This window comes from Quercus lobata, chromosome 5 (assembly GCF_001633185.2).
Source record: "Quercus lobata isolate SW786 chromosome 5, ValleyOak3.0 Primary Assembly, whole genome shotgun sequence".
NCBI classification, from domain to species: domain Eukaryota; kingdom Viridiplantae; phylum Streptophyta; class Magnoliopsida; order Fagales; family Fagaceae; genus Quercus; species Quercus lobata.
The window spans coordinates 35546743-35561942 of NC_044908.1; the positions used below are offsets into that span (position 1 = coordinate 35546743).

At 31.6% G+C, this 15200-nt stretch overlaps 1 protein-coding gene across 1 annotated transcript; it reads left to right on the forward strand.

Annotated features, from left to right (window-relative positions):
* The first annotated feature begins 3648 nt into the window (after positions 1-3648).
* On the forward strand, positions 3649-9918 carry LOC115991836 (cinnamoyl-CoA reductase 1). The gene is made up of 5 exons (XM_031115782.1): positions 3649-3970; positions 4149-4303; positions 5098-5283; positions 5745-6097; positions 9520-9918. The coding sequence occupies exons 1-5, from the start codon at positions 3853-3855 to the stop codon at positions 9701-9703; spliced, it is 996 nt and encodes a 331-aa protein (XP_030971642.1). The 5' UTR covers positions 3649-3852; the 3' UTR covers positions 9704-9918.
* The last annotated feature ends 5282 nt before the right edge of the window (positions 9919-15200 follow it).

A 15200-nucleotide genomic window follows, 5' to 3' on the forward strand; every position in this document is an offset into this window, starting at 1 on the left:
CTCCATGGGAAAGGGAGAGGAAAAACTGTAAATAGATTTGTAATAAAGTTTTAAGAGTAAATATTTAAGAATCAGTGTCCTTGGACCAATCCAAGAACGTTATTCCTTAATAAACTTCTGTTATCTTTCTCTCTTTAGCATCAAAACCTATTTTTTTGTTATTTGATTCATTAGAGCCCAGTTTTCCAACCTATTCTTTACAAATTTATTGTTTTGGGTTATTTTGGGCTTAAGTCCATATACCCGTTGGGCTAGAAGTCTAAATCAGGTCCTTACAATTATTATTATTATTATTATTATTATAGGGAAGATTACACATAAAATAATTTTTAACTAATTATTAATTTAAAATCAAATGTCCTCTTAAGAAAGGAGTGTCTGCGTGTTTCAACGAAATTAGAATAGCATGGTTGCTAATATTATTTTTAAGTATTTTTTCCCCTAGTTGCTAATAGTTCTTTAGATAGGTTTGAGACAAAGATAAATGATTTTTTTTTTTTTTTTTTGATAGATAGATAAATGAGTTGAACTAAGATTTGATAGTAATCCCCTATAGGATCACTCAACCTATCACCTAATCATGTAAAAAAAAATTGTAGAAAATTTTTTGTCCATAGACTTATTATATTAGATCATAGATTCTGAATCAGTTTACTGTAAATGGTAGAAAAAAATTACTTGATAAAAATGCACTTTTAGTCCCTATATTTTGGGTCAATTTTCATTTTGGTCTCAAAATTGATTTCGTTACTAATGTAGTCCCTAAAAAAGGAAAATTGTTTTTAAAATGGTCCTTACCATCAATCCACTGATGGAAACCTCCTACGTGGCAGACGGAGTGCCCTGCTTACTGACGTGGCCATTAAAATATTATTAAAAATAATTATTGACATTTTTAAATACCACGTCAGCATTTTAATTAATAAAAAATAAAAAGAAATAAAAAGCCAGATTTCACAATTTTAATTTTAATTAAAAAAATAAAAAACAGACCAAAAAAAATTTACTTTTTTTAAGCTGTGAAGATTGAAGCTCAAGCTCCATTGTGTTCTCGTTCAGTAAAAAAAAAAGCTCTCATCGTGTTCTCATCTCTCACTCTTTCGGTCTCAAGAGCTAAACAGCATGACCACTCAAAAATCAAAATCAAGATCAAGAGAATCCACAATCTCATGATCCCTAATCCAACAAACCCTAACCCTTTAAATTGAAGACCCACAAAACCCATCCCATGATCAAACCGTATTTGGTTTGATCATGGGAATTCTTGGAATTTTTTATGATGTTGGTGTTGGTTTTGAGGATGGAGTTTGTGGGAGTTGAGTTTCATAGATTGATGAGAGTAAGGATCATGATGGGGATGATGTTGATGTTGGTGATGATTTGGTGGGGTTTCTTGAAGAATGTGAGCAATGAGGGCTTGGAGAAGTGGGTCTAGTGAAGATGAGTGCCATCGCTCAGTGAAGAAGAGTGCTACCACTTGGTGGTTTTGGTGAACTTGGATTGGTGGGTGTTATGAACACAAATCGGTGGCTGGGTTTGCTGATGATTTTGGTTTGGGTTGTGATTTGGGTTTCGTTTGTGTTGGATCTCTATTTGTGATCTGGGTCTGTGTTTGTGTTTGATCTATATTTCTTTTTATTTCTTTTTATTTCTTTTTTTCATTTGTGTTGTTGTGATCTGGGTCTATGTTTGTGTTTGATCTTTGTTTTGTTTTGTTTTTTTTTTTTTTTTTTTTTTTTTTTTTGATGGCAAGGACCATTTTAAAAATGAATTTCTTTTTTTAGGGACTACATTTTAGGACCAAAATGGGAATTGCTCCAAAATGTAGGGACTAAAAGTGCATTTTCACCAAATTACTTTCACTAAACCACTTTTTTTTTGTGGGGCATTAACAGTTGATCACATTAGAGTTGATGGTGAAAATTGTGAAAAAAATCCAATAAGGACTTGTTTATTTATTTATTTTTGTGGTGCTCTATTTTGAGCTTTCCATATTTTATTCCACTTTCAATGAAAGAAGTTAATTAATTCAATGACAAAAAATCAATTGAACTAATTTATGCTTCAATTTCGATTATAAAAAGAAGGGAAGTTAGCCGATACAATTACATCCCTATTAGGAAAGTTTAAATTCTTCACATATATTTAAATTGCTTTATTTTCTCATTAACTAAAGATACATACCATAATAAAAAATTAACTGAATAATACTAATATTTTACAACCGATATAAGTTTAAGAGAAATATTATGTCCATAATATTCTTATAATACTTTTACCAAAAATTTTAAGTGGTAGATTATTATCGGACGTTAGTAGTGGGCAAATAATCAATTAAAATTGTAAGTTCAAATTATAACCAATAACACATTCGCAATATTTTTACAACCCTTTTAAAACAAATCCTAGGTGATTGTTATTTGTTCTAATTTAAACCTACCAGCGTAATTACCTTTTTAATCACCAATATTCAATAACAACTTTTCATATAAGATTTATTGTGAACATATTGTAAGCATGGCATTCCTCATAAACCAATTAATGACTTTTAATTGCTACTATAATAAACCAATTAATAACTTTTTAAATCTCGTTCATTATTATATCAAACTTGTATGTAACTTGTGCTTACGCAGAAAAATGTTGAATTATAATGGTGCTATTGATGTTCGTTTAGGTTATTAAATATATGGGACATTAGTTCAACCAGGGCATTTGGAGGTACTAAAATGATTTTTTCTTTTAATTTTAATGATATTGATTACGCTAAGTTTCTCATTACATTGTTGTTATGTATATAATTTTGAAAATTACTATTGGACACTACATATACAATATTAATTCACTATCACTGTCCGTGAAATTCTACTAAATGCAACACAAAATAAAAAAATAAATTGGTTCTATAGTATCTCCTAAATTGAATGGGGATTGGTGCATGAAATTGTTTAGCTTAATTACAGTTTGTTACGTTCAAGATCTTTACAAACAAAATTTGTAAATAGAAACAATATATATAAAAAATTACACTCATTAGTTCCAAAAAAAAAAAAAAAAAGAGCAAAAAATTAATTTGTATAAAAAAGCTAACAAAGGAAAAATCTAATTTTAATTCTAATTAAATTTTCTCTAAGTTTTGGTTATATATATATATATATATATATATTACCTAGGTTTATATATATTGAGCTTCTTATTTTTAACATTGAGTTAACTCACTTGGTATAAAAATTTAAAAGTTTTAAATTAAATGGGATATGTGATGCAAAATCAAACTCTAACTGAAATCCGATTTTTAGACCAAATTAATTCACTTGGTATAAAAATTTAAAATGTTAGATTAGATGAGACATATAGCACAAAATTAGACTTTAATTGAAATCTAGTTTAAAATCTAATTAGACTTTCTCTCAATTTTACCTATTAATATAAATACATATATAGATGGCTCTCTTTTGAAGGTCGAAGAATTTTAAGAGTTATATAATTATAATTAAAAAAAAAAAAGGTCAGAGAATTCATTAACCAAAAAGAAAAGAAAAGAAACGGAAAGAAAAGGCAGAGGACAGTAGAAAATGGGTATCTGAAAAGAGGGACTGAAACTGGTTTTACTTTAACCCGTGGTAGCTTCAAATTAACCCGTGGTAGGTGAGTGTCTTTTCCCTATAAAACGGAAACGATAATCCATTTGGTTTTGCCATAAGTGCTTTTTTATTGCCCCACCAGCTAGCAGTACTTCAATATTGAAACTTCAAACTTGAAACACGCTTCTTCCTAATAATAATACCTTTCTCACCTACCACCACAAATAGCAACATTAAATTCTCCTCTTCCTCTGTCTCTTAAGTTAAGATGCCAGTTTCTGGACAAACTGTATGTGTCACCGGCGCTGGTGGATTCCTTGCCTCATGGATGGTTAAGCTTCTTCTTGAAAGAGGCTATACTGTTAAAGGGACTGTAAGAAATCCTGGTAAGTAACTAGTCATTTTTTTTTTTCCACCAAAAAGACATGCACATAGAGATTTTGGTTCGATTTCCTATGTAGCTTATCGTTAAAATGATATTTCTGATATAAATAAGAATTGGTAAATGTTTATTAATGTATATATATGGTTTTGTGTGTGTAAATTAAATTAATATTATTATAGATGATCCGAAAAATGCTCATTTGAAAGAGCTTGAAGGAGCTAAGGAGAGGCTGATTTTATGCAAAGCTGATCTTCTTGATTATGAGAGCCTTAAGGAAGCCATTAATGGGTGTGATGGTGTTTTCCACACCGCATCGCCTGTGACTGATGATCCTGTGAGTTACTGCTTCCAACCCTTTGAATTTTTCTATTGTTTGGATGCTAGGAATTTAACAAAGGGTAAAAATAGGCTGGATACGATTGGCTCCAATCTCAACTTCGTCGTTAACACCGCAAAAAACATGGGTGGCTAGCGTTGCGATTGCTTGAAACACTGGTCAAAAAACACGGGTGGCTAGCGTTGCGATTCTTTAAACAAACTGGCGGGTCCTACGTCAATTATTGCATTATGGTGGATTCACTGTCCTTTTTAAAAAAAAAAATTAAAAAAAAAAAAAAATCTCCTTTTCATTTTTTGAGAGGAATTGATCCAAACATGATACCCGCAACCTTCACTTTCATGTGAATAAAAAGGTGCGTACGAAATAAGGTGTCATTTGGTGTATAGAATAAAAATTTTTAATTATCTATAATTTTCACTTGGGCTAATATATATATATATATTTTTCACTATTTTTTTCATTTCGTAGGTTGTGATAAAAATTATGTCACAAATAGATTTTGTCCTGAAATAATTTTATCCCATTTGGTGCCTACAAGTTAATAATTATGGGTTTCTCAAAAAAAAAAAAAAAAAGTTAATAATTATGGGGGTAGGTTTGGTTGACTTGAGTGAATGTTGTCGTTTCTTCGATTCTCTACCTTCTCTTTTTCTTTTATATATATATATATATATATATATATATTTCACCTGTTTGCTCTAAGCATCATTAGGTTTCTTTAATTAATTAATAATGAGAAAAAAATTGATGGTGGCACTGGTAATGATTTGTGTTTTTTTTTTTTAAAGGAACAAATGGTGGAGCCGGCTGTGAATGGAACAAAATATGTCATAAATGCAGCGGCAGAGGCCAAAGTCCGACGCGTGGTATTTACATCATCAATTGGTGCAGTGTACATGGACCCTAATAGAGGTCCCGATGTTGTGGTTGATGAGTCTTGTTGGAGTGACCTCGAGTTTTGCAAGAATACCAAGGTTCTTTACACTTTTAAGATTCTCTTAATATATATATATATAAACTCTTTTCCAGAAGGCATTATTAAAATAATGTCAAAAAATACCTGACACATTTGATTCTAAGACGAAAAAATCTCGGTATTTATATATGTTGCCGGGTTGAAATCCAGCACTTATGAGTTGGCTAACATTGATTAATGTGGGTAATTGCATAAACTTAATTGGTTACTATCAGAAATTTAAGTAGTTACCGAATATATAGCCAGTTACTTGAATAGAATAAAATTAAATATAAAAAGTTTGGAGAGCGACTATATTGATAATGAAGGACTTCAATTAAAGTGACAAATGTGAATATGTAAATTGTAAATGACCCTAATGATTCATGCGTGCAACTTGGCATTTATATAACAAAGACATAATTAATTATAATAGTTAAGAGTAATGGTAAATATAAAAATATAATTTATGAATTGCAGAATTGGTATTGTTATGGGAAGGCTGTGGCTGAGCAAGCAGCATGGGAGGTATCCAAAGAGAAAGGGGTGGACCTAGTGGTGGTGAACCCAGTTTTGGTGCTTGGAACAATGTTGCAGGCAACAGTGAATGCTAGCATTGTTCACATCCTCAAATACCTCACTGGCTCTGCTAAGACATATGCTAACTCTGTCCAAGCCTATGTGCATGTTAAGGATGTGGCACTTGCTCACATACTCGTTTTTGAGACTCCCTCTGCCTCTGGACGTTACCTTTGTGCTGAAAGTGTGCTTCATCGTGGAGAGGTGGTAGAAATTCTTGCCAAGTTCTTCCCTGAGTATCCTGTTCCTCTCAAGTAAGTATTTTTCTACCTTACTTTAATTAATTTGTTATTCTTGTGGGTTCGACTTAATTACCTCCACTCTTTTAATTTATTGTCCTTAAATACGAGATCTAGAATTTGACTTTTTCCTATGCTAATAATCAATTGTTATTTTAAGTCTTGGCCCTTATTTATTTATTTTTTGTCTTCATACGATGATAAAAGAACAATGTATAAATTTCTCAAAAAAAAAGAAAAAAAAAAGAACAATGTATAAAAATTATTATTATTTTCTCTCGATTGAAAGTCAGGGTAACTTTACTAATTGGTGGATTCAACAGTTTAAAACTCCATTAATATTTAATAGCACTAAACAAATGCGGTTATGATTCAATTAATGAATATTTTGTTGCTTAGGTCACCTACGCCATGCGGTCTTATATCATATCATAGGGGGGAACTATGTTTTTCTTTTTAGACTAATTAAATGCATAGAGCATTCTAAATTTATAATTGGGTAGGGTTAATTGATAAAAAGAAAAATAGAAAAGCATTATAGGGTTGCAGATTATTGAGGACTTAACATTGACTAATAAATTGCAATTTTTTTTAATAGATGTATGATTTAGTATTTCATGGGATGCAATTCCTTATGGATAATTGACATGAATAGTTAAAAACTTAATTTTTCATCTCAGTCGTCCAATAGAAAAAGTAATAAATTCAAAATATAAAAACCTAAAAAAAAAAACTGAAAAAGTTACTTTTTATTTTCTCTGATAGTGATAGGATGGTTGAGATGAAAAATGAAGGAACTTCTCATTTTGTGCAATATTTTTATATATTACCTAGATCCCCCTGCGCCTGCAGGTATTAAGTTAGACCACCGAAGATACTTCCTTCAGTCCTTATATTTTTATTTTATTTAATTTATTTTTAATTTTTTGTGTGTAAATATATATATATATATATGTATTATATAAGATAGAAATTCCACTCTAGTATAATCTAAGTGTATATGTGTGTGAAATTTTCTCCTAGAAACTTGAACATTGACTCTTACCCTTTCACACCCCATAAGTACTTATATTTAAGTGACTATTGTATCAAGAGTGCGCAGTAATTTGTGTGTTAATATTAAATAGGATTCAATTTTAAATATTTCACCCAATCATTAATAACTTTCACCAATGGCGTTTGGTGTTTATAAATCACACTTCCTTTTAATGTTTGTTTAGTTTAACATCTTTTTTTTTTTTATTATTTTATTTTTATTTATTTATAAATTTTCTTTGTTTATATAATCTTTTAAAATTTCACTTTTCTTAATTATAATTATAATTTTATTCTTATTTTTTACGTTAAATTAAAAAAAAAAAAAGATATTTCAAACTAATCTTTACTGTATTGCACAGCACTTAAAGGGGGAAAAGTAATAAAATATTGCAAAACTTGCTCCTAATGCCTATTAGTTTATATTTTCAAGTTACCATTAGTTCTCACACACTTCACCTTAATTTCTATAAAGTGGCAATTGGCAAGTTGTAGAAAATAATTTTTAAATGGATTTATATAATATTTTTAGTTTTTACCATTCACAACATGTCGTTCTAATGAGTCATATATATATATATATATATATATTTTTTTTTGAAGTAAATTGTGTCACTAAAATTTTATTTTATTAGTATTATTTTATATGAAGTTGTAAAAAAAAAAAAAAATTAAATGAATTGGTAAAAGAATAAAGTATTTGATATTGAGTGTATTATAAAATAAGGTGTTAAAATAGATAAAATAGCTTTTTAAGTTATTAAAAATTAAGTTTTTTAAAACTTTGTATGTGAATGCTCTAAGAGGAGAAAATAGGAAATCAAAGACCAGTGAATTCTAGGGGAGAGAGAGAGAGAGAGAGAGAGAGAGTTGGGTTCAAGTTACATCTGATATAATTTTAAGCAATATTATACCACCTAATAACTTGTTATAAAATTCATATTTTAAAAATCCTACCATTAAATTATATGTTCTATATGTTCTTAACGTGACAATCTTCATGTTAATTGTACGTTACTTACCCTTTGATCTATAAAATTATCTTTTATGCATTATTTTAAATTACAAAACTTGAATTTAGACAATTGATTGATGACATAACTATTAATTTTTGATCACCTTAAAATTTTGCAAGTATGAAAAATATATAAAGATAATGTAATCTAATGGTAGATTTGTCAAAATTTATATTTAATTAAAAAATATTGAGTAGTGTAATATTGCTTAAAGTTATTGTAAGTATAACTTGAACTACCCCCCACGCGCACACACGTGCACACACACATTCCAGCAAATTCTACCTTTTCTTTCTTGCTTTGTTTCATAAATATTTCTATTTGTATTTTGAATAATTCCTTAAAAATGTATCTGATTTTTAAAAGAACTGCTTTGTTTTATATGCACCGTTTTAAAAATTTATTTAGTAATATTTTTATTAATTTTTAACAAATAAACAAATGAAATATCAACATAAAAATAAATCCAAAGTCCTAACGCATACTTGATCCGGAATGAGTCACAAAATATTAGTGAAAATAATGAAGGCCTAAAAGAAACATGCTGGCTGAGCACTCCATGATATATGGTTGAGGAATTATGACATTATTATTAAAAAATCTTTATTAATTTGTTTATTGTGACTATGTTTATCCTGAAATAGAATGAACGACGAGTAGCATTGTCTTTCTTGTATGATACTGTAGGAGCCGTTACTCTACTCCAGTATTATTTCACTTTACTTTTTAATATATTACAAAAAAATAAAATTCAGAAAAAGTAAAAAAGAAATAGAGACACACACAAATATGACATGGACATGATGACTTGCAGACAAAATATCCTATTTTATTGTGGTGGGATAGTGGGTGTACCAACTTTTGACTTGTTTTTTTTTTTTTTTTAATGAAACTTTTGACTTGTTTTATTATGTGTAATCTAAACCTATAATAAATTAATGATGTTAAGAATAAGATTGATTGCAAAATATAAATTTCAATAAAATAAAAATGTAATTGTGGACTAGAATAGCCCTTACCAACCCCGGTGTCTCTGTCAGACTCGGACTCTGACTCAATCCGTTTGTTTTTGTGGATGTCTTTAAAAGTTGGCTGGAGTGGAATATTCCCTCTAGGCAGAGTCAGAGATCAGAGTAAAATGGTCTCACATTTCTCCAATGTTCTCAAGGCTACTGAGTAATCTCTCTTTTTCACAAAGATAATATAATTGGGACTCAATAGGGACCCCATCTTTCTTTATGTTTTTTCGTATAAAATAAAATAGAAAATTAGCTCTTTAATAAACTTTACCTACATTTTGAATGTACCCTTTTTTTATTTATTATTTTAATATAATTTTTTTTTTTTTTGAGGTTAAAATTAGTATTGAAAATGTAATTATGGCAGGTGTTCTGATGAAAAAAACCCACGAGCTCAACCCTACAAATTCTCAAACCAAAAGTTGAAGGACTTGGGCTTAGAGTTCACGCCAGTGAAGCAATGCCTATACGACACCGTCAAGAGCTTGCAGGAGAAGGGTGTACTTCAAGTCCCTACACAGAAAAAAGATTCTATTCATATTCAGTCTTAATAATGGTCTCTCTTACTGGATATAGTAACTAGTTTTATGCAATTGCAATATCAGTGTCATGGGCTGTGCTCGTATAATGTTAACATTCGAGTTATAAAGGTTGTAGATTAAGAAAGAACTATATATGGGATTATGTGAAGTGACTGGCAATCAAACCCTTTACTAATAGATTGCAAGTTTGAATTTATTATACATATATACATATATATTTTTTATGATTGTTTGATTTTGATACTGATTGACTATGTGGGATAAAAATGTAATAATTGGAAAATTTGTGGAATTAAATTATCATTTGGTTCAATCACAATGGGGCTAAAAAAATTTGTCCCAAAAGCTTTAAAATCTATTTATTCGATGGATTCATAATCATTTCATTTTAGTCTAAAACTCTAAATTATAGGGAATCAAATTTAGCAATTGAAAGTTTGTATATTGACTTGTCTAAAAGTTCCTATACATGTGTAGTGTCAACATCTTTACTCTTAGTGATAGCTGTCATTTTGGGTCTAAAATTATCAGTTAAGGATCTTAAAATTTTCTTGAAAATCTTGGGTTGATTATAGACGTCACCTAAATTGAAAGCTAAATTAACAATGTCATTTAGTTTTGCATAAAATTCATCAAAAGACTCATCATTAGACATTTTAATACTTTTGAATTTGGTAGTTAATTGTTAGAGTTTCTTAATTTTAACTATTTTAGTTCTTTCATGCAATGTTTGAAAGATGTTCCATGCAGTGTGAGCTACTTCAACATTTGAAATCTTCTTAAACTCCTCTAGTTAAACAACATTGAATACTGCATTCATTGCTTTGTTGTTGTAACTAATAGCTTCCTTTTGAGCATTAGTCCACTTAGCTATGGGGGTGGCTAGAAGGTTTAGTCCAACCAGTTTCTACAATTCCCACACTATTTCATCTAAAGACTTTAAGAAAGCATTCATTCCCACCTTTCAATAGGCATGGTTGTTCCCATAAAAATGGGGTGGAATAACTAGGGAATGACCATGATATATGACAGCAGGGGTCAAGGATCAACTTAAGGTAAATACTACTTGATCAAGAATAGCGTATTTAATCAAACAAAAGCCAAGTTGATTATTAGATTTGTTATGCAAGCTTTAGGTTAAAGAAACAATCATACATGTCATGCAAGTGCAAAAAATTAAAGGAGGCATGATATAATGACCTAGGAAACTAATGAAACCAAACTAGTTTCATAGGATAAACTTGGGGAGACTTGACCTAATCAATCCCGAGGTAACAATTTCAATATAAGCTGGAGATTTACAATCAAGAATATCAATTTGTAGTAAATCTAACTTCAATTACCAAACTGAACTTTGAATCCCACAGACTTCTTTTACAGTAAACCATCGCAACGTGAACCTCCAACCCACGCACTTCCAAATTCCATTGAAGCTTTAGATTCTAGAATAGTTGATAGCTGAAGTTTAGCAACTTGAATCCACCGATTCAATGAGAGTGTGAGTAATCACCGATAGTGACTTTGAAAAAGCAGTAGGCACAAACCTTTAGATCTCAAACTGAGTTGGTGCAAAGTCTCCTAAAAACGTCCTTTAGAGTTTCCCTTAAATACTTAGTGAAGTAGGTCTAAAACCCTAGACATTTGATGGGCTGAAGAAATGATTTTGGAAATCGACTTTTGATCGATCGAAGTTAAGTTTCGAATGGTTGAAACTGCTAAATATTTAGATTCTTGAATTAGCTTCTCTCATGTTCTTGCACAGTGAATACTAGCTTCTTGAGCGTTGTCTAATCAAATATATAGACTCTATGAGCTATATCTAGACAAGTGTGTGTTCACATGTTTGTCAATTAATCTATACAAGTATAGAACCTAGCAGTAAATAATAATGAAAAATTTTCAAGTCCATCTTTAAATAGAAAGTCTTCCACTGGGGCATGTTTATATCTTCAATAGATGCAATTTCTAAACTCTTTTGCTAAATGATGTCAAGTTTTAACTTTTCATTAAAACTTAAACCAAAAACCATGGCTTTTCACTTCTGATATCCTCTTTTCACAAAAGAAAACCATGGAAATCATTTTCATAATATAAAACCCTATCTTTAATTAGGTTCGACTTAAATCTTAAAATAAAATTGTTCTTTTTATTTTTATTTTTTTGTTTTCTTACCAAAAACCTTTTTTTTTTTTTTTAAAAAAAAAAAAAAAAAAGAAGATCAAGAGATAGTCTTTTTCAAACCTCTTTTTCCAAAATTTCATAGCATTTTTTTTTTAATAAAGATTTCCAAAAAGTCGTGAGGTTTTACAAGAGAAAATATTCATCTTTCCAAACGTATATAAATGGTTTGTTGTGTTTATGCATTGGAGAACAAATATGCTAATTGTTTTAAAATGCATAAGGTGACCTCTTTTCTCTCCTCTCCTTTTCTTCTACATTGTAGAGTGAAAACTCAAAAATCTGTTAAAAACATAAGAGTTATTTAGGCCCCCAAATTAAAAATTACAGTTCGATAGATTTTACTTTAACTTATATTAAGTGCAGAATAGAGTAAATGCAAGCGGATAAATAAATAAACTACTCTAAGCCATATTCAATATAACACAGCAGTAATATAAAAGCTAAAAGAGTAAGGAAGAAGAATGCAAACACAGGATAACACGCCGATGTATTATCGAAGAGGAAATCGAAATACTCTGCGAAAAACCTCTCTATCGCCCTATAAGCGGTAATCGATCCACTAGACAATTAGTTGGGATACATGGGTCAGCAAGAGACCCTCTAAGCCTAATCTACCCGATGCACCTAAGCCCTCCAAGCTCCTACTCCAACAAGGCTTCTCGGAATCGTGCCTTGTCTAGCTCTTCGGATCCCGCAATACGCCCGATTACATCTGTCAAAGCCTGGCTTCTTCCAATGCTTCCCAATAGCACCAAAGCCTCACTGGACACTCTGAAAAGGTGTGGTAAGTGTTTGGGCTATCAACCTCTCAATAGTATAGAAATGGAGAGGTAGGAGTTGAGGAAAATCCATAGGCAATTGTGTAGAGATATGTGGGTATAACAATCTCTAACTCTCAAGGTTTGTGGCTAGGGTTTTCTCTCAGAAGCACTCCTCAACATATGTGGTTAATGTGGGTATATATAGTGTGGATAAGGATAGAGTGTATCAGTATTGACAGTTCAGCAAAACATAATGTTTCGCGGGTATCTCGCGGGAAGTTCTTACCCATGAGACACTCGCGAAACACAGCTGTCTCCATCTATCCTAACTCTTTGCATTCTAGTCATGTGCAGGGCACATGCATCACTTCGCGGGATGCTTACTCGCGAGCTACCTACAAAAACACTTCAGTCTTCAATGCCTTGAGTCTTCACACTCTCTCTTTCTCTCACACACAAGCCTTACAAATAAATCCCACATGAAATATATGGTACAAAAGATTGAACATAATTACAATCGAATTTGGCACGGAATAAAAGCCAACAAAAACACATAGTTGTAAATTACAACTTTACAATCTCCCCCATTGGCTATTTCGTGACAGAACCCCTAAAATAGACTTTAGACTTCGATGTGAGTTTGGGAACAGTGGCAAAACTCACTCACACCTAATCTAGAAGCTGTGAAGCACTTGCACGTATATACCTGTAACCTGAAACACTTGCACACAAACAAAACTTTCATTAAGCTTATGACAAGTTGAATACATGGTACGTACATGAGCAAGTAAAGTGCGATCAAGTTTGTAAACACTATAAAACATGTAAGCATATCTTGATCAAATAAGGTCAGTCATTAAAGAATGACTACAATGAACATTTAACAAGTAATTGCTCATTCGAACATGCAATGCAATAAAGATCAATTACATGTCCAACACACAACCAATGCAAAATACATGAATTATATGAATCTAGGATACAAGATCCTACAAGAGTACAAGTGTGAGGTACTTAAGATATATAATCAACATCTAAAAGTACTAAAAAATGCTACAAAGCATTGAGATAAACACAAGTATTGAATATAAAACTAAAATATAAAAACAAAGTACTTAAGCTTTAAAGAAAAGCAATAAAAATTGTAAAAAAATAGCAACTTGTTAAACAAACAGCAGCTTCTAGCTTCTCCTCCCTCTATCAGTACACTCCCCCTATTAATGACACCATCTCCCCCTTTTTTTCATGGAATATCTAGTCTCCATGTTCTTCTAGCTTCCTTTGAATTTGGTCCAATTGAGTCTGAAAAGATGTGAACTTTGTGTCGAAGCGAATGTGTTGGAAGTGCATGATGGTAGCTAGTCCGGATATTTTGGTATTAATCTCTTGAAGTGTAGCCATGATGTTGTCTAGCTGTTCATCACAGGCATGGGAGGTTGAGGTTGAACTTCCCGAAGTAGCATGACTTTCTTGCTTGGTACTCTTTTTGGTGTGACTCATACTGGCATGGAGAGTGCAGATGTTAATTGGACTTGGCTTTGGGTATAGGTGCTCATCTTCTGAGGGATGCACGCCTTTGAGCTCCAAATCCTTGAGATAAGGTGACAGAAAGGAAGACAGTTCCTTGAAGTAGTTTGTTCAATCGTTTTTGCCAAGGTGTGGAAAATATGAGAACACACATCAATCTCCTCATCAGTGATTAGATCATGCAAGAATAATGCTCGATCAAGATTCATGTACTTGGTGCTTGACAAAGGATAGAGGTTGCTGAACATGATCAGTGTGAGAAGCCTTAATTCGGGAGATAAAGATGCCACACTTACAGACTTCCCATTGGAAGAGAACTCCAAATTATTTCCTAAAGCTTCTCGAAGTACCTCCTCATTCGGATTCAGTTCATCATATACCGGTGGGTTAGTGAATATCGGTCGGTTGATGCGAAGGATTTCTACTAGATAGATGGCTGTCACTGAGAAACTTTTTCCTTTAACCCAGCATTTGAGCTCCTCTCCTTCTGAAATGGAATTAGCATAGAACTCTTTTACCATGTTCTCGTAAGCATCATCAAGGTTGGAGAGAAGGAAGTTCCAATCCTTGGTGGCAAACCATTCAGGGATTTTGGTTTCAAGGAGAGATGGTTGGTCAACAGCCCTTTCAACCAACAATGGAGCGTCTTCAAAGTATCTCTTATAGTTCTGAAATGTAGCATAAGATCTAAAATTTTCAGGGTCATAAACTCTTGTCGATGATCGAGCTCTCTTTGGCCTTAGGGAAAGGTTATCAACATCAATCACAGGCTCTTTTCCTTTGCTGTTGCCTCCTTTCATGGCTGAGGTCTTGAATGGAGACATCTTCACACATAATTACCAAGCAAGAGACAAACAAGTGCAATAACACAAAAATAGAGCACAAACTTGATTAGATTCAAGTTAGTCCAAAACATAAGTATAAAAACTTAAAAAAGAACATAACAAAGTTAAAACAACATGCTATAAGTGCTAAACTGTGTAAACATTGGCAAAATGCAAGAAATAAGCAATTGTGCATGTGTGTGCATGAGGTGA